A 19,689-nucleotide genomic window follows, 5' to 3' on the forward strand; every position below is an offset into this window, starting at 1 on the left:
AGGCTGGCCAAAATATCTATATAAAATGGGATAGTGTCATTGTACCCTCCAAATGCATAATATGACAAACATCTAGTATCAGATTGAAGCCTTCTTAAGACATGGAAAACACCCCATATCCTACTATTCTTGATCAGTCAAAGGAGTACACTAGTGCATGAAACATAATTATAACATTTACACAGTCCGAGCTTTTCAAGAAAATAAAACTTCAATCATGTCAAAACAACGTTCAACAATAAGCAGGACAAAAAAATTAGGAAATTGCCCCTTCTCTTTCTTTTGGTAGTTGAAACATCAGATTTTTTTACTTCTGCTGACTTCACTGCACATAGCAGTCATATGTTATTAACCTGCCATAATATTCTCCAACGGACATCTTCAAACCTCACCAGTCTCAAACTTGTAAGATAATTACGGGAATCTATAAGTGCAAACTACCAAGCACTGAACAATGTCGCTACAGTGCCAGCCTACAACACAAAATGTGGGCACTAAATAGGATGCAGTCTCAAATGGACCACAGAGCATAGTAAAGTCCGTAGTCCATGGTTTATGAAAAACAATTATGAAGTAATTTTCAAGACTCCTTTCATGGTTTCAAAACCAGAGATAGACCCATCTTAGAACTGTTATCAAGAGCCTTGCTGTCTACTTCCCCGGAAAGAGTTATCAAAGACTTTGGCCTCCATTCATGCTGGACAAGGGCAGCAATTTTTCCGTGGTTATTCAAGCGTGCCTTTACAGTTGTAAAGGGATCCAAAGCATGTTGAGTACCCATGGTGAAAATATTCTCATTCCTTGAAATACTGTGGGCAATCTCGGCTCCAACTGCAGTCTTTGTGCTCACAATGTGCAAGTAAGATGCCTTCAATGTATCACCTCTGTCCGTTCTGCATAGTTTATACAAGATTCAGTATATAGTAATTACATATTGTATATGAAACTCTAGTTGAACTCCCTATCTAAAGAAAAAGAGGGAGTCAAAGACTAGAGAAGTGCACATACAAATTCAAAGAAGAAATGAAATCTGGCTGCACAAAGTTTAAGCCTGCATTGTATTTCGTAAAGTTGCTTGATGCAGTATCAAAAGCAAACTCGCCCCCAAGAGCAACACTTTCATTCCCGATGACTACAGAAGTCTCCACAACAGGAGTTGCTGTTAAGCCTATACTTGTACTGATCCCGGCATAATCATGAAAGTATTGAAGCTCAACCTGACACATAGCAACAGAAACAAGAATGAGGCTCAACTTTCATATCAATCAGGTGCAATCAAGGTCCTTTAGGTTATTCTCCCAAAGGATGTATTCTTATGCAACAAAAGAGCAATAATGTTGTGATCCAAGTAAGTCATTACCAAATTTGGTTTATTTTTTCTGGATTATTCTTTCTAATGAACTACTTAATGGCACTCGTCTTTGAACATTTAGCAGTAAAAGTAGAAAAATAGAGAGTAGTCTATCTCTATCAGTGAAGCACGGAAGACATTTGGGTGTGGGATTCTTCTGTCTTATTGTTATAATTTTTTCTGGAGTAAGCTAAACTCATAGCAATCAGACTCCATTTTCAGTGATAAATTTAAGATGAATCCAGCCAAATTTGTGGGAACAGGCAGAGTTCCACAAAGATCCAGGTTTAATGCATGTTGGAATTTTGCCCCAAGGGGTTATTCCCCATTCTAAACCAACTCAGATGCTCAAAAAATCAATCAGAATTCCGGATTAATCAGAATAGTAACTTCGCAGGGGATCACCAGATTACAGCAGGGGGAGGGAAGATTACTCCATGATTAAACTGCTCCATTTTTTCTTACAAAACCCCTTCATCGTGTACTACACAATAGAGCCACGGAAAAACAACATAGCCATTACACTAAATAAATAATCACCAACTACACTGCAAAAAAATTATAATATCTGGGTTGAGACTGTCTCTTTATATTTGAAACAAACAACTGCAATTATGCTGACGAGAGTGCACCAATGCTTGGGTGTAGGATTATTTTATGTTTACCCTATTATTTTTATAAAGCTCTCCTCATAAACCCCTTCATTCTGTGTACTACACAAGATAGCAACGAAAAAACAGCATACCTATTAATCCTAAGATCTAGTTAGCAATTATACTGCAAGCATTTTCCTAAGATTTCTGTTGAAACAAGGTGTCCTTGTGTTTGAAACAAACAGCTGCAATTATAAAAGAATGCATCAAAGCTCATATAACATTCAACTTGTGCTTAAAAAATGTCCCTCAATGGAAAACAAGAAGCACAATTAGCCAGGATACAAAAAGAGTGCATCGATGTACATATGACAATAAGATTGTGCTTAAACCAGAAGAGACCCAAATGCCTTTTCATTTGAAACTAACTCCAACTGTACCAATACAAAAGAGTACAGCAAAACACATGTAACTATTGGATCATACTCGGAAAATTTTAGGGGCTAATATTTGCTGGTGGGCTAAATTTCCATGCCTTTTCCAAAAAAAGATTCGCCGATTTCTATTTTTTTCTAAATTGATTCGCCCAAATTTTATAGTGCACCATTACTTTACATTAAAAATCGCCAAAATATTATATCAACTAATATAAAATCATAGGAAATCTAAATATTTCTACAAAAATATCACCAAAATTTTACAATTTGCATATTAGGGACTAGTAAGATTCGCCAAGGTTTCTAAACTTTAAGATAAACTCCCATCCTCAAAATTTTCCTTAAAATTCATACTTAAACACAAGGAGCATCTTCAATTAAGTATTCTCTCTGAGTTCCATCTATGTGAAATCACTATTTATTAAGCTGACCGATAAACCCACCACCAACACTACCAGTAATCCTTGGACCTAAACAATTAGTCAGCATCAATATAATATTGATTCGCTCAAGAGAAACTATCAAAATAATTTAGGTTAAACCAAGCAACCTTTACAGTGCTGTGAAACAAATGTGGAATCAAGAATACTTCCAGGGGAATCATCCAAGATCCACAATCCCAGAAACCTAAGGCCATCACCCAAAGGTAGGACGCCATTCGTGGGTTTTACCCTAAAGGGCTGTGAGACCACTTGACCCATGATGGTTCTACTGCCTTTGGTGACCCTTGTGGGGGTCAAGCAGCAACTTTTGTGAACCCTGGTGGAGGATAAGATATTCCCTCCTTTCACCCAACCAGTTAACCTCTCATTGGCTACAGTCAAACAAATATAATCAAGCTTACGTCAAATAAGATGTCATGCACAACTAAAACCAAACGTTGTGTCTAATGCATGTTTTCTATCCACAATGAACCAAAACCACATGGTAAGGACCTGCCCCCTCCTCAAACCCCACCGAGGTGTGATAATAAGCTGTTACTGTAGTCCGTTTCACCCTCTCCTGACGAAGCTCAGATACAATCTTAAAGAGTGCATTTGAACTTTGAAGCATGTCCTAGATCACCTGGACCATATACAGATTCCTGGCCCAAGCTGCAGTGAGAACATGGATTCCCAAAGAGCATATTTACACTTACATTCGAGCCCTCAGCTGCAACATCTCCCAAATAAAGTTTTTAAACCAACAAAAACAAAGCAAAAAAACATCCAAACAAACAGCAGAATATCACCATATATAGGAATAAAATAAATATAATCGCAGTACCCCTGCCACTCGTACACTATATCACAGATAAAATTTGAAGAACAAATTAAAATTCCCAAATAATTTCAGAGGTTGAGAGTTAGTTGGGAAGCGGGGGACTCGTACCTTGCCAGATCTCTGATCTGGGACAGTGAAGCTAAGAATAGCTTTCAATCCTGGTGTGGGTTCATCGATTGTCACAGTTGCAAATAACTATTCAGAAAAAGATTAATCATGTTAACACATATCATTTTCTTCCCAATTGAGTAAAGAAAACAAATAAAGTTACTTAAGACTCCAAAATGAACTGTAAATTAGCTACTTCAAGTTCAAATCCATGCAATGACATATAGGATAAAAGATTGAATAGCACCCTATCAGCAACCACGTATGTTTCATCAAGCACAACATCATAATAGAAATGTAAGACCGAAAAAAACAAAGTTAATGGCACTCTGACTTAAAAAGACATTCAAAAGCAATTTTGCATAAATCTTAGTGAATCAATTACTGTAGCAATTCCATACATTGGAGCTTGTGTCCACTTTAATATCAGTTGTAACATTTTTATTCTTCAACTGTGTCGTGAGATCCCCAAGAAAAAGCTCCCCTTTCTTGGTACCAGTGGATGTAAAGACCTGCTTGTCACAGCCATGCAAGCAACCAACTCTCAGTACTATGTGGCAAAAAAAATGGAATTGTGCACTAGGGCACTGGCACTCACTACTGCAAAGTTGGATCTTTGTTCAATCAACAGATTAATCAAAATTCAAATAAGAAAATAGAAAACAGCTTACCAATCCGGTGGGAGTGTAGGTGGTTAGACTAAACTTTTGGTCAACCAGGAAATCCTTATAAAGGAGATCTGCATATCACAAAATCTTTACTTTTAAAAATAGTAAATATAGACGTTATCAAAAAATGCTTAAAAATACTGAGACTGACTGAAATAATTATAAAGCCATTTCATATCATTTTAACTTCTGCAATACAGCATTATCTTTTCTTACACATGATGAATTAAAATCAGAAAAGCATTGATTGACATTTTTACATTGTTAAACTTGGGCTGTCACCCAAAGGAAGAAACTGATTGAATTGATTATAAATCCTGGGGGAAGAATTGCCACTAGAACATTAGGAGCTTAGGGTATAAGTTACCAATTTAACATGCCTATCCTTGAAAAAGGAGATTAGAGAAAATCCACAGGCATTTTTCCTTAGTAATAAAGAATCAAGATATAATCATCACAAGTAAGACCTCCTTGGTAAGGAAGTTGATGTCTGCTGCTGTTGGGACCAGGACCAATGGCTTACTGAATTTAGAATATTAGAGGCATGGTGGGAAGGTTATTTCCTGTGTTCCACCGGGACTCCTCCCCCCAAAAACCCAGCATACCCACCATTTCCACATTTTGTGGTCACCCAAAGACATTAATAAATTATAAAATTATCTTATCTTACGGACCCTTACAAAATGTCCCCAGACTGCTAGGGACTTAATAGAGACTTGGGGGCTTGCTGGGCATCCCCAAGATATTCCAAGCAGGTTTCAGGAACGTTCCAAACAAATTTCAGAGATATTTTTGGCAGATTACACGGATTTTTTGGGCAGATTTTAAGAATATCCTAGGCAATATCTTCAGTTTTCACAATCATGGACATTGATGATTGGACAATATGACCATTTTTCTTATTTTTGCATTGCACTGAATCTAAATCTATTGTACAAACTGCAACCCAAAACATTGGTTTCGTATGATGGGTTTCGATTTGTACTTCTGGTAACTTTAATATTATATATTCAACAACAATTTACAAGGAAGGTCTCCATGTCCATAAAAAAGGAAATGCAAAATTCCAAAGGGCTAATTTTTTTTGTTATTGCCCTTGTTCTTCTCATTTTTTGGGTCATCACAGCTTTTACATATTGTACATAGGTTTAAAAGATGTTGATTTTTCATGATCTTCTAATCTGATAATTACTTCCAATGATTTCTTCATGAATTCATCTAATGTCACGTACATCATTAAGAAATTATACATAGAAAATCTCAACAATAACAACAATAATGACGTAGGATCATGAAGAGAGCCAAACACAAGACACAAATTTTTACCCTGGGAAATCCTTAACTAGGAAAAAACCCAGCAACCTTTTCTTAGAGAAATTTTGTCCAATACAAGATATACAATCTGATTTTTCCAATCAAAATATGTCAGACTGACCACAAAACTTAATAGGTCAAACCTGGTCAAACAGACCACTTTTTCCGCCTCCTGCAACTCTTCTGAAATTCAGTCAACTCTGGTCAACAGGGCCAAATTTCAGCCTCTTGCAACTGTCCCAGAAATTCGGTCAACTCTGGTCAACAGGGCCAAATTTCAGCCTCCTGCAACTGCCTCAGAAATTCGGTCAACTCTGGTGGAAACAGACTTGGTCAAATGGCCTCAGAATCTCCTCCTTAAATCACACGTGTGAACAGATAATCAGAATATGGCGTGTGAACAGATAATCAGAAGATGTTGTGATGGTCGAATTGGTCTCCGAGTGATGAGGTCGAGTGCCTTCATATAGTGATTGAGGGTGCCCGAATAGGTGTCTTTATGGCTGAGCCAAACTGAACTTTTGGGGCCGACTTGAGCATTTTGGAGGTAAATTAATTCCAAATTTAAATTATAAATTTCTTCCTTTTAATTCGTCTTGAGGACCGACTTGAATACCAACCGTAGCCACCAAAAATCAACACTACCTCTTGGCTAGGGAGGTATTCAACTTTGACTTTCTCAAATGTCTTCTTTGTTGAACAATTTCTCCATCCAAAGAAAAGATCGAATGAGATTACTATGTTAATGTATCCATCCACTTCACGTGGAAAGCATCCTACATCAACATCATGCAAAGGGATCTCATTACCTACCAGTCAACTCTCCTTTGCAAATGGATCTAGTAACCCATTGGCCAAAGGCCTTCTAGTGTCCCACTGCCCTTTTGGCCTTTTGGGGTTTATAAGACTAGTCCTAGGTCACCAATTATCCAAATCATCACCTGGAACTTGGTCAACACCTACGACGTATGGTGAAACCCTAGGCAATTATCATACCTGCATGCCAATTGAATGGTAATATGTTTGCTCAATGCTAAAGGCGCTCACTCTACCCATTAACCAAGTACTTCTTGGCAAATCTAGGGGAGCATTCTGGACCTTGATGCTCTCGAGGCCATTCTCCCTAGCCACATTACATTGCCCCTAGTCAATAACTTTGACCTATCAATATCCTGACCTAGGGAGAATGTTTGCCCCTTGATGCTACAACATCAACACTCCCTCTAACTGAGGGAAGCATTCTCAACTACTCTAAGCTTGTCCCTGAAGTATACAAACTTCACCCTAGGACAGAGGCTTTGTGAGAATGTTAGCATCCTACTCATCTGTAGAAATGCATTGGAGCCTTACTGCTCCCTTCTATACCATATCTCGAATATACTGGTACTAGATCTCAATGTGCTTCGATTTATCATCATGGTCGTCTCCTACACCTATTCCAAGAAATCCTGGGAGTAGCTTTTGATGCTACACTGCTTCACAACTCGCTAAACTAGTTGCAATATGCTTGGTTTCTGCAGCGTTGAGTGCAACATATGTCTACTTCTTGCTCATCTAGAATATCATAACAGAACCCAAAACTGAAGCATCATCTTGATGTACTCTTCCTGTCTCCTGCACTCTCTACCCAAACTGAAATTGTTTATCCCTGCAGTCGTACTTCATTATTTCAATTCATATCCAATTGTATCCTGTTAGTACCTCAACACACGTGTTGCATGCCTCAACTCAACCATAAATTGACTGGCTTCTTTCACTAGATCCATCACCACAGCTGCTTTTAGGTCACCTTGACAGATCTTGTTGTGGCAATCCTGGCTTCTCCCTCTGCCACTTAACTTCTTCAGATTGGTAACCATGGGAATGGACATGGACTTGTTGTTCATCATCCCAAATCTCTGAAGAATCAGAACAATGTACTTCCTTTTGACAAAGGAAGATCTTACCCGGCTTTTGCTATACTTCTAGTCCAAGAAATAATGTATCTAACCAAGATCCTTCATCTTGAACTCAAAGGTTAACTCCCTCTGACACTAAAGCAGTCCATGATTGCTCCCTCTATCACACAGGCAAATCTTCCTTCCATTGTTGCTTTCTTTGTCACGTGAGTCCTTCTACTTCCATCAGAAATAAGTCAAATAACAAGATCCACCAAGACTCATCAGATAATCATCAATATGAGAAATGCTCAAGGTTCATACAAAGCCTTCTTTAGTCTGCAAACATGAGATTCCCTCTCATGTACCTCAAAGCCTTGAAGTACCTCTATGTACACTTCCTCCTCAATTACTCCATTGAGGAAAGGGGTCTTCACATCCACCCATAATAGAAGCAACAGAAATAATAGTTCTAACACAAATGTGCCTAACAACTAAAGCAAATGTATCCTCATAGTCCTCTCCCTCTTTCTGGGAGAATCCTTGTGAATCTTGCTTTGTACTTCTCTTTGTTGCCATCTACTGCGTACTTCATCTTGTAGATCCACTTGGAAGTCACCATTGACTTCTTTTCGACACAAGTTTCTCCATCATGGCATTCTTCAAACTTGTTGGCCCGCCTACTCTCTCTGAACTAGGAGCTCTTCCAATCATCAATACAATTTCTCCCTCTTGAACACGAGTCACTCAATCCTAGGAAAATCCTCTTGTCACAAATGTTTCTCCGTTCTTCCCGATGCTTCCATCTGTTGCAAGAGCTTTCGTTGTCTTCACGATGCACCTGCAACCCTCATTAGGAGGTCATGGAAGAAACGATTATAACCAAGCAAAAGATACAAAGACAAGAGGTTGACCAAAAAAAAATAAGAACAATAATCATGAAAGAAAGATAAAAGTGCTTATCATTTGATCTAAGGATAGTGGGGAATTTTGTCAACTCCCTCTCGATCCTTACCTTCTTGCAGAAATCATTGGAATCCATTTGCAAACTCATCATCCTTATTCTCTTCATCAACTACTAATGCATGTTGCTTTCCTTTTCTTCCTTGCATGAGCTAGGGTTCTTCATCCACAAATCAGCTACAAGCTAATGACATTAGCATACTTGGCCATGTTCTAGGATTTTGCAAACCGTTATCATAACCTTCAGACCTTCTAGAGTTTACAAACCCTAAGCCCAAAAATTTATTAAACCTGACATGCACAAATTATCCTATTGTAGTCAATGTAGAACATAACCAATTTGTCCAAAGCCATAAGTGAAAAGAATGTGCCATAGAGTCCTCATGTCTCTACATATAAGATGAAAGTGTGATTGCCCTATTCCATCATATTATCAATCAATCAAGGATGTTCCATCTTGGTCAAACCACCAATATCAATCCAAGCAAATATAGTTTGTATTCTGCTTCTTTACCAACTTCTATGTCAACAAAAACAAATATTCAATAAAGAATGCTCCATGAAAGTAAGATGTCCCTTTCAAAAGGGAATATGGCATTCCAATGTCTAAACCCTGATCAATAAGAGCAGACGCTCAGCATTCTCTTCTCATTGCATATAAGACTATCCTCCAATGCTTATGCAAGGGCTCCTTTCAACTATTCATTGTGGGATAACTTTACACTATCATGACTCTTGTTGTTGAGCTTTTCTTCCTCTAACAGATTTCACAAACAAGTCATTTTAGCGAATATTTGTTTACCCAATCTAAATTGGTCCTTCCTTTGTTTCATAAACTTTTGAGGCCTCTCAACTTCTTTTGTTCACCCTTCTGAGTTCTCTCGGCCTCCTTCTGCCTACGACCTTCCTCAAATAAGTTGCGGCCTTGTCCTGAAGCTTTTCGGCCTTGTTGAATTAGCCCTAAGGCCCTTGACTTACTTAATCATCTTGCAACCCTAAACTTAGGGCAAGGGCAGCCTACAGCCCACCCTAATCTTCACTCTTGATCACAAATAGCCATGAACAGGCCTGATACCAACCTCCGCATGTCCTATTCTTTAACTTGTTTTACTCAGAACTCCGTGCTTAGGGATTCAGTGTTCTTAATAACAAAACTCGGATGAGGAGTTTCATCCGTAATTATAAACAATTTTCAGACTCTCAAAAATAGAATAACAAGACTTCAAATGAGAGCCTCCTTTTAGTCACAACCAGAGTTAGGACTAGGGCTTCAGCCCTCCATCCCTGGTCCACACACAACTACAAGTAGAGCTTGACCCTCATAGGATAGAGATACTTATTAGACATAGATACAAACATGGCAGCTTCTCCTTCTCATTTAGCCTCTTTCAAGCAAGTCACTTGCCTTTCTTCAAGTCTCTTTAGTGGTTGCTCTTTAACCTCGCTCTGAAACCATGTTGATTTTTCACGATCTTCTAATCTGATAATTACTTCCAATGACTTCTTCACTAATTACATCATTAAGCAATTACACATAAAAAATCTCAACAATGATTAAAATAATGACAGTAGGGTCATGAAGAGACAAACAAACACAAGACACAAATTTTAACCCTGGGAAAACCCTAACTAGGGAAAAACCAAGCAACCTTTTCTTAAAGAAATATTGTCCAATTCAACAAGAGATACAATATGATTTTTCCAATCAAAATATGTCAGATTGACCACAAAACTTAATACGTCAAACCTGGTCAAACAAACCACTTTTTTCGGCCTCCTGCAACTCCTCTGAAATTCGATCAACTCTGGTCAACAAGACCGAATTTCAGCCTCTTGCAACTACCTCAGAAATTCGCTCGACTCTGGTGAAAACAGACTTGGTCAAACTGCCTCAAAATCTTCTCCTAAACTTGCACGTGTGAACAGAAAATTAGGTGTTGTGATGGTCGAATTGGTCTCCAAGTGATGAGGTCAAGTGCCTTTATATAGTGATTGAGGGTGCTCGAATAGACGTGTCTTTATGGTTGAGTCGACCTGAACTTTTGGGGCTGACTTGAGCATTTTAGAGGTAAATTAAATCCAAATTTAAATTATAAATTTCTTCCTTTTAATTCCTTTTGAGAGTCAACTTGAATACCGACTGTAGCCACCAAAATTCAACACGAGTCATTCAGATCCAATGCTTCCACCATCCCAATCTCAAGCATTGTGAAAACAGGCAGATAGTAGTCACTTAGATCAGGTACTAAATGTTTGAATAAATTCCTATTCTCAGTCATAGGACACATCCCTTAGGGTCTCATGTCATGTATTCCACGTGTCAGACATGACACGATGTATAAAACCTGTCGAATACAATTTTTATTGTGTCCTAAAATCATGACACGTATTTGCATCGTGGCGAAAACGTGTCGTAGCGTATTTCAATTTTAGGACATGTCCCACGGAAATCCCTTCTTTAAAGCACACAACTTGATTTTTTTTCAGTTTTTTCATCTTTGTTCGTGAGGTATTCCACCAGAGTTGAATTTGCTTTGTGTTTTCACTGTTCAATGTTCACATCTTGCTGGAGTTGCCTTGTGTTTTCAGTGTTTGGACATCAACAAAGTTGGACCATGTTGAGCGTGCAACTAAGGGATTCGTAGGGCTAAGCATGCGACTAAGAGATTTTAGACAGGGCTGAGCGTGCGACTAAGGGATTCATAAGCAGACTAGAGGTACCTTTTGGCTTGCATACCTCACCAAGTAAGCACCAATCTGAAAACTTATTATTCAAACCTCATCTATGCGTCTTCGCATCATTCCTCTTGACTCATAATTAAAGAGCTCCCACTCAAGTTTTGAAATAAGACAATGATTTTGGTGCATCTCTCTAAAGTGCAATTAACATCCAAGGTCCACCTTTGCCATGGTATGGTAGTTTCTTCATCCCCGCCAATAGTAAAGGCATAACATGGTTAGAAAACTCCAACCAGTCAAACATATTTAAATTTGCCAGTAAACCGGGGCTTGTTTAAACCAACTGCATTGCAGTCACTAGGTTTTAATTATTGATATGATATGTGTCATGTTTCCAGGTTTGTTGTGTCTTATGTCGAATACTCGTATTTACATGTCCTGTGTCCTCGTGTCATGTGACTTAGTTCCTATTCAATCACCTTCTTAATCTGAAATATGAATCTAATATGTTTACAGAACCAAAGTGTTTTATATTGGTTTTCAACACAGTTATTAAAATAAGCTATTGCGAAGGGAACGCCTTCTATGTTTTAACATAATCATCATTAACAAGAAAAGCTGCCATAGAGACAGTTCTGTCTAATAGACCCTTTGTGGACCTTATTGCAAATTGCAAACAGTTACACTTGAGTTTCCTAAAGCTAAACTACATGTTACTCATGTCTAGCAGTGCCAATAATGGAATGTCATGCAGGCCTTTTTTAACTTGCTCGATCTTTTTCAGAATTGGCAACTGTAGGGGCTGTGCATAACTCTATATAATATAGCTTGTTATTGCTTACAAGCTTGAAGCAACTATAAATGTTTAAACTTTACAGTGAAGTATAAATTATTATTATTATTATAGTTCCTGTCCCCAACCTCCCCTGAAAAATTTGGGGGTGCGCTCTAGCCATCCTAGGGATCTGTTCCCGCCATCCCGAAAACCAGTGCAACATAGGTTATTTCCATCTTTACTGAGTTCCACATTCAAGTCCTCCTCTGTACCTTAGACCAGCTTAATATAGGCACAAGACAGTTTACCTTCCACTTCATTTCACCTTCTTTTGGCACCACATGGGTTAAAACTTGGTCCTGCCATTGCAACCAAGTGTTGATCCTCCTCACTCTTGTCACAGCATCTTCTAAGCTTGCATAATGACCAATCATTTGCCAACCTCCTACCTTCAATCTGATATACTAAAACTGCCAAATCTGAAATTCAACTAATAGACTCTTACCGTGTCCACATTCTGATAAGATAAGATAATTGAATTAATGTCTAAAAAATTACATTGTTTCAATGAGACTCAAAGTTACATCCAGTATCAGTAATAGTGGGAGTGTGAGAGCAGCTCCTCATGCTTCTCTATGAAAAGCAGAAAAAGATCTAGGTACAAAGCTAACAGAGGAAATTTTAGCTTTGTACAAAGTTCTGAGTTGTCACGGCCAGGTGTGTTGCCTTGGTATCCTCTGTGCCACTAGCTTTTTGGTCAGCAGGAGTTTTTCTTCCTGCTCCACAAATTCATTCCGCAATACAAAACCCTGTCAAATCTTTTATATTTCTTGTTCTTTTGTTCATAAGCCTAATTGGAGTTATCCAAGGTTCCAATTTCTTTCTCAAATCTGGCCTCGTACTCCATGTTTAAGTTTTTTATCTCTTCTTCCCTTCAAGAAAATATCTCTTTTCACAGTTGGGCAGACCCTTACAAAAATTAACTTGACAAGAGAATGTAGTGTGCTCTAGCAGCAAGGCAATCAAGCTTGTATTACAACCCCCTAAGTGGGTGCAGATGAGGACAGATGCAAGTGCTGGGTGACTTTGATGGAATAGATATGCCCTTCATACTGCTGTGGTCTAGCAAAAGAGACTCTACAACATGTATTTCTCAAAACAATAAACTAACAAAAAGAAAAACTTGATAAAATTCGCCAAGTCATTTAAGATCCTTGACTTTGACAAATACTTGAAAACTTCATGTACATCTTGCAAAGCAAACTACATCTGCACTTCATTTTCTCCACGTCCTTTAAGGCCTCCTATGTTCTCTTAATGACATGCTAAAGCTCCAACCTATTAGACATCTTTGCGCTAAGGGTATCACACCAACCACAAAACTTGGAGTTGAGTTGCTCCCAAGTCCCTTGTACACCTTTGTGCCCAATGTCCTGGGCAGAACCTGGAAATTTGGGAATTTGGTGATAGTTACACAATCAAGTGTGTTCAAGAACTCAGAGGGCAAGAATTTTTCTACTAGGACTATCCATCTGATTGTTCCAACTCTTACTAGTCAACCAGTTATGCGTTTGTTTCCCCCACTCTGACTTTTGCTTGAAGTCATTACTGGTGGAGCTGATATTTTGCTTTCAATGGGGTTGCATCCTCTCTGACTTTTGCTTGAAGTCATTACTGGTGGAGCTGATATTTTGCTTTCAATGGGGTTGCATCCTCTCTGACTTTTGCTTGAAGTCATTACTGGTGGAGCTGATATTTTGCTTTCAATGGGGTTGCATCCACTCCCTTGGCATCGGTCCCTTTTTTCTTATCTTCTTGTTTCTATTAAGATTCAGTTAAGGCTGCCACCTGACCTTTAGATGACATAAAGTCTTGTCTTTATCTTGTTCAAGGTTATCTCCACCAACCTCACACTAACTAGTCAACTTCTGGTCATTGTCAGCCCTCCAGTTACATCCACCCAAGACACTATCAAACTTATCTCTAATTGGATAGGTTTAGGGCTTGCCTCTATTGCTTAAGGTTGTCGGTTGGTTGTGATTGTTGGAGAGGTATAGGGTGTTAAAACCCTAGTTTTAAAAACTAGTCAAACCGGCCAGTTAGCTTCCTAAGATATCAAACCGGCCTAACAAATCTGATTGGTTGGCTGGTTGGTCAGGACCAATTGGGTAACTGACCGGCCGAATTTTGTAAAAAAACGGTCGGTTAGGAAGCCACATGGTTGGGCATTTTGATGGGACTCCCAGGTGGTTTTTGGAGGTGGTTTTTAGCAAACCATGGTAGGTTCTCTTCTAAATATGGCCCCCTGAGCTTATAAAAGAATGCCTAAGCTCCTATTTGCCTCACACATTTGATTTCTAGTGTTTGTATGCATATGAGAGCTTGGACAGTTCTGCACCAACATTGACTTTTGGAGCAACAACAAGAAGGTTGGAGGTTCTTTGTCATCTTGGAGCTAGTTTGGAGTTGTCTAGTGGAGTTGGGGTCGTTGATCCCAATGCAAATCTGGTAGTTGAACAAAGAGCTAAAGAAAGTGAACCAACGAGACCAAGCATGGCACATGGTGACTCGTGAGGGAAGCTATAGTCATGCAACTCAGTGAACTCGTGCTTTTAATTTTGTTTGGCCTAGTGTTGTTGCTCATGCTACTACTAGCACTGCTATTGAGGGTGGAGAGGAGTTTGAAGAGTCCTCAAACTCGAGCTAGATGATGTTTATATAGCTCCTGGTGATGATCCCATGTGTAGTAGTAGTGATGAGTTTGATGAGTGATCATGTCAATTAGTGATTTGTAGTAGGCTAGTGGCCTAATAGCTTGAGTTGTAGCATTGTTTTTCGACTCAAGAGGCCATTTATAGCCTCGTTGTAGCATTGTTTTTTCACTATAAAGGCCATTTAGAGCCTCATTGGTTATATATTTACTATTTTGTCAATGATATCATTGATATGTATTGCACTCGATGCCATTTTGATATATGCACCCTTACATGGTACATAGATGAGAATACTTTTCATATTTTGTCTCTAATGGTTTGGAATCATGGTTTGTAATCTTAAAAATATTTTTTTTTCATTAAAATTTAATTAATTTGTGCATTTTTTCCAATTCCAGTTTATTGAATCCGATTCGATCTAATTCTGATTCAATCACGGTTAGGTAGGTAGCTAATTCGTAACCCGGTTCCAGTTTAAAAACCTCTGGTTAAAAGTTAAAACCTTTTAACGAGCTTTTGCCCATTGTATTTTGTTATATTAGATTTTTAGTTTCTAAATAGTTTATGACATCACAACTTTGGGTGTTATGGCCTAAGCCATCCCATATTATTTTGTTGGCTTTTAGTTCATGGGTGCTTTGGATTAAGCCAACCTATTTAATTTGTTTTTTGAGATATGATTGTGGAGATTATATATGCAGGCCACCTATTTTGTGTTAAAGCCTTGAACAAAGAATATTTTTTTAACAAACGTTTTTTGTATTAAAGCTTTTTGAGCTATGCTTATAAAGGCTGCATAAGCGAGCCACATTTTTTTGAACTAAAGGAAGCTTTGTTCAAAAAGATCATTCTTTTTGCATAATTTGACAAGCAAAAAGATTTATGATGTGTTTCCAGTTTCCACATACATGTAAAATGGCAAAGCTTTCCTATCTTTGTTTGATGTTTTTGGAGAACATGGGGTCTTTTTGCTTTGAAGTTAATTCAACATGTCATACAAGCAAAACTTCCTAATCAACCACCTTCTAAGAGCTTTATAATGAAAAGTGTTGAATAATAATTAGAAAGGTAACTAAAATGGTTCCCTTCAAAGATACCAAGAGCATCCATATGGGTGACACAACCACTCCAAATCTGCACTCCCAATCAAAGCACCGAGGGAGCATGCTAATAATCCCCAATACAACACCGCAAGTGCAAATAAGCACCACATACAGTCTGCCAAGAAACCATGCAAGTCCAAAATTCACTCTAGTGTACCAGAACCAGCTCACCAATGCTTACACAACAAATGAGCTCTGTCGGAAGATTACCCATCGCAACCATTTTAGAAGATAGAGCACACGTGACATACCCTGACCAAGGGGGGAAAAATACATCCACCACCCTTCAGAGCATAACAAAGGAGGATGCAACATGAACCATTTGCTCCCCCACCTTTTTTATTCATTCCCCACATGTCAAGCCCTCCACTTTAGTGCCATTTGGCAATTGCACATTATTTGAGTTTTGTATATAGTTTTAATTGCCATAAGATTATGGGATGGGGCAATGCTTCTCAATGTTACTAACTTTGACCACTCATAATTATAAAGAGCAAACACTATTAGCCAATAGTCAGAATATTTATTATACTACCTCAAAATATGATGTGTCTAAAGGAAGTAAAAAATTTTAGAGTCCCCCATATTTTTGTTAATATGGCTTTTAGATTCATGTCTTTAGGAAGATTCTTCTTGACCAAATTTTGAATTATAAATCTGGAGTCTCCAAGAACTGAAACGCTAGTGATATTTCATTCCTGAGTGAGCAATAAGCCTGGAAGGAGAGCATATACTTCTGCATGGTTGTTTGATCAAGTTCCTGAGCCCTAGGCAAAGGTTAAATCTATTGTTTTATTGGGGCAAAGAATGACCAACCCTCCACCCGGTCCTACCACCCCTCAATGAGTTCAAGGTTTGCTCAAACTTCTTGTGCAACATAAACACTAATCCAAAACTAAATAATGTTTATTGAGATAAGAATACATTTCCTATTTTTTTATTTGAATATAGGAGTATATGATGATCCCAAAATTGTCGAGTACTATTAGAATGGCCTACTCACATATCATTTGTTTGAAAACTTTTATGGGAGAAAAAACTTTTTCATTAATCATTCTTCTCATATTGCTTCTCTTCTTCATTAAATTAAAACGAATCACAAACCATCCTTAGAATTGAAGAAAGCTTCTAGGGAAACTCAAGCATGTATAAGTTGTTGCATAGATGCTCAATCACCTTTGACCTACAACAACCTTTTTAAGTACACACTCACTTAGGCATCATTCTTAAGTAGGAAGGACATCAAGTTGCATAACATTGTAATACATTTTTCAAGTTAATTTTATATACAACATGTGAAATGGAATTTTTGCCTTTCTAATTAAATTGATTAATTTAAAAAAACATCATATGAAGTGAGTTATGGTTTTTTGGGCAAGTGGTATTAATAAGCCACGATATTGGTCCACGGCGTTGTAACAAATCCTATTGTGAGATGTATTATGAATAAGTGTTTAGTTAGTTTTTATGATTTTTTTTAATTTTATTTTAGCATCGTGAGATGTATAATGGACTAAGTGTTTTGATGCTTATTATGGATTGATGCCTATCAACATTTATGATTTTAATTATATGGTTGTGCTAGTATATAGCTTTCTTGTCTTTAGTGTATGCTACACAAGTCACTTCTCTCGACTTCACAACAACCTAGAATGGGTGACCAATGGCCTTTCTTGGATTATCATCTCACATGGATTGTTATTTACGCGAAAACAATTATGTGTTCCAACATGCGCTACACATAATCAACTTCTTCAAGAGGCACACCATTGCCTACTATGAGGGATATTGTCATATTTATAAAAAAAAACTTTAGCATTTTAGATTATATTTTATTAAATAGTCATGAGAAGAAAAAAAGTTGAAGACTATATTTAACATTGTGCACTTTGTACCCAGTTGAAGCCTTCTCACCAAATGTTTGAGTCGTATCAACGTCTTCTAATGCCTTTGATACCTTCAATGGATTACTTTTGATATAGACATCATTGATTCCTATGGATTCCATTAATGAATTATCTTTCATGTAGATAGCATTAATGTTAAAATTGGCAACTAGGGCCAAATTCCACCTTGGGACAACTCATTTGATGGAGATGATGATTGCATTGGATTCCTCTTTTCGAGAGGTCCAAGATTGATATAAAGATCATCTCATTCGGACAAGCAGAAGTGTGATTTTGAATTTATGCCCTCACAAGTGCAAATTGTTCAGGTCGACCTCATCATCATGTAGGCTCAAGAAGCCCAATGGATGTGTCTCTTATGTTGCCATTATGATACAAGTGTTGTCCTTGATGGAAACTCACTCACAGGTCAAATCAGATTTGATAAAAGGAAACTCACATTGTAACAGGTCAATTCAGAGGTAACTGGACATTGGTACAGAAGAACAAGAAGTTGGAACAAGGGTCTACTGATCAAAATCAAGAAGTTGAAGGAAAGAAATGTTGTAAGCTGTATACGCAGGTTCACTTTGACAAAGAAGCATATACACGCGGGTTAACAAAACAAAAAGAGCGTATACGTATGCATGCACTTTCACAAGAGGAAAAACGCATATAGGTTGGAAAATCAAGGAAATTCTACATTAAAATACCAAGGGTCAATACCATGGTATTAGCCCACAATATTGTGCGAGTAACAACTATTTAATCCCGGCCAAGAATACCACAGGTTCTAAGTGTTGTTTTGGTCTGAGGTATTGAGAAAAGCCAAAAACTATAGAATGAGGAGAAGATCAAAGGGCCAAGTGGTGCAAGTGAAAGGGTTTCTAAGGAATACTTCTATCTGAAGTATATTTTATGTTGCAGGGGCTATGATTATGATATGATCTAAAATATTTTGTGCACCTTGGATACAATGTTGGATCAGGATCATGAGACCTGAAATGACTTATCATTGTATGATCTGATATTGGTTGGGCTAGATCTGATTGCTTACGCATGTTTTATTCTTTAAATGTCATGATCTGGGTATGTTTGAAGTCTGGAATAGCAGCAAAGTTGTAAGTTAATATTTGCAGATCTATACGTTGGTTCGCCTTGGTAAAGGCACATATACACACAAGTTCGACTCTTCCAAGTAGCATATGCAAAAGAAAAGCCTATTGTTCAGAAATGACTGATCTATCTGATCAGTGCTGCTGTTTTACTGTTGTCTGTCAATGAAGTCTTCTTAGATCTGAAAGTAAAACTGAATGCATAAGGAGTTTGTGTCTGATTGATTGATTGATTAAGTGAGAAGGGTTATCTTTGCTGCTGACTGTCTGGATCTCTGTAAATTGACAGTAGATGTTCAGAATATTACTGGTTGGTACAGATTTGATTTAGAAGTTTGTATGATTCAATAGTTTGGAGGTATACACAGGTTTTGTTACAGGAAGTAGCGTATACACGCAGGTTGGGTTCATTAAAGTAGCATATACATTCTGATGTATGATTTTTGAGGTTGCAGCTGGTTCTGAATGATGATGCAGGTTTCTGGGTTCAACACAGTGTTCTGGTGACAGTGATCTGATTGTTCAGATTGATTGGTTGTTAGTTGATGTAGTTATTATTATAGAGTTTGAGCTTCAAAGTTTATGATGGGTCCAATGTGAAAATTTGATGAAACGAGGCCTTCATATTGTGTTGTTGTGTACTAGGAGTATCCAGTCTGAAAATTAATGAAACGTGGTCCCTGGAGGAAGAGAGAAGGTCGTAGCCTTCTGTAGGCCGGCGCCTACGTACTAGTAAACATATCGGCTAGTACAAGAGCTAGGGGGTTGTAGCTCCCTTCCAGTAGAAGCTGGAAAACGAGAGAAGGTTGTAGCCTTCTACAGGTGGGTGCTTGCGTACTGGTA

At 38.0% G+C, this 19,689-nt stretch overlaps 1 protein-coding gene across 1 annotated transcript in view; it reads right to left on the reverse strand.

The window, feature by feature from the left end:
* Nucleotides 1-256: 256 nt before the first annotated feature.
* The window catches only part of LOC149182435 (mitochondrial outer membrane protein porin of 36 kDa-like), a 40,821-nt gene continuing 21,388 nt past the window's right edge, over nucleotides 257-19,689 (reverse strand). The window contains exons 3-7 of the mRNA XM_089416841.1: nucleotides 4,424-4,491; nucleotides 4,154-4,264; nucleotides 3,753-3,839; nucleotides 1,009-1,217; nucleotides 257-893 (exon numbers count right to left, since the gene is read on the reverse strand). Of these exons, the coding sequence (XP_089272967.1) occupies nucleotides 593-893; nucleotides 1,009-1,217; nucleotides 3,753-3,839; nucleotides 4,154-4,264; nucleotides 4,424-4,491 (776 nt within the window). The 3' untranslated portion in view covers nucleotides 257-592. The remainder of the gene's footprint in view (nucleotides 894-1,008; nucleotides 1,218-3,752; nucleotides 3,840-4,153; nucleotides 4,265-4,423; nucleotides 4,492-19,689) is intronic.

This window comes from Pinus tabuliformis, chromosome 3_2, assembly GCF_031772625.1.
Source record: "Pinus tabuliformis cultivar Carrire ecotype Pingquan chromosome 3_2, CPIR1, whole genome shotgun sequence".
Classification (NCBI taxonomy): domain Eukaryota; kingdom Viridiplantae; phylum Streptophyta; class Pinopsida; order Pinales; family Pinaceae; genus Pinus; species Pinus tabuliformis.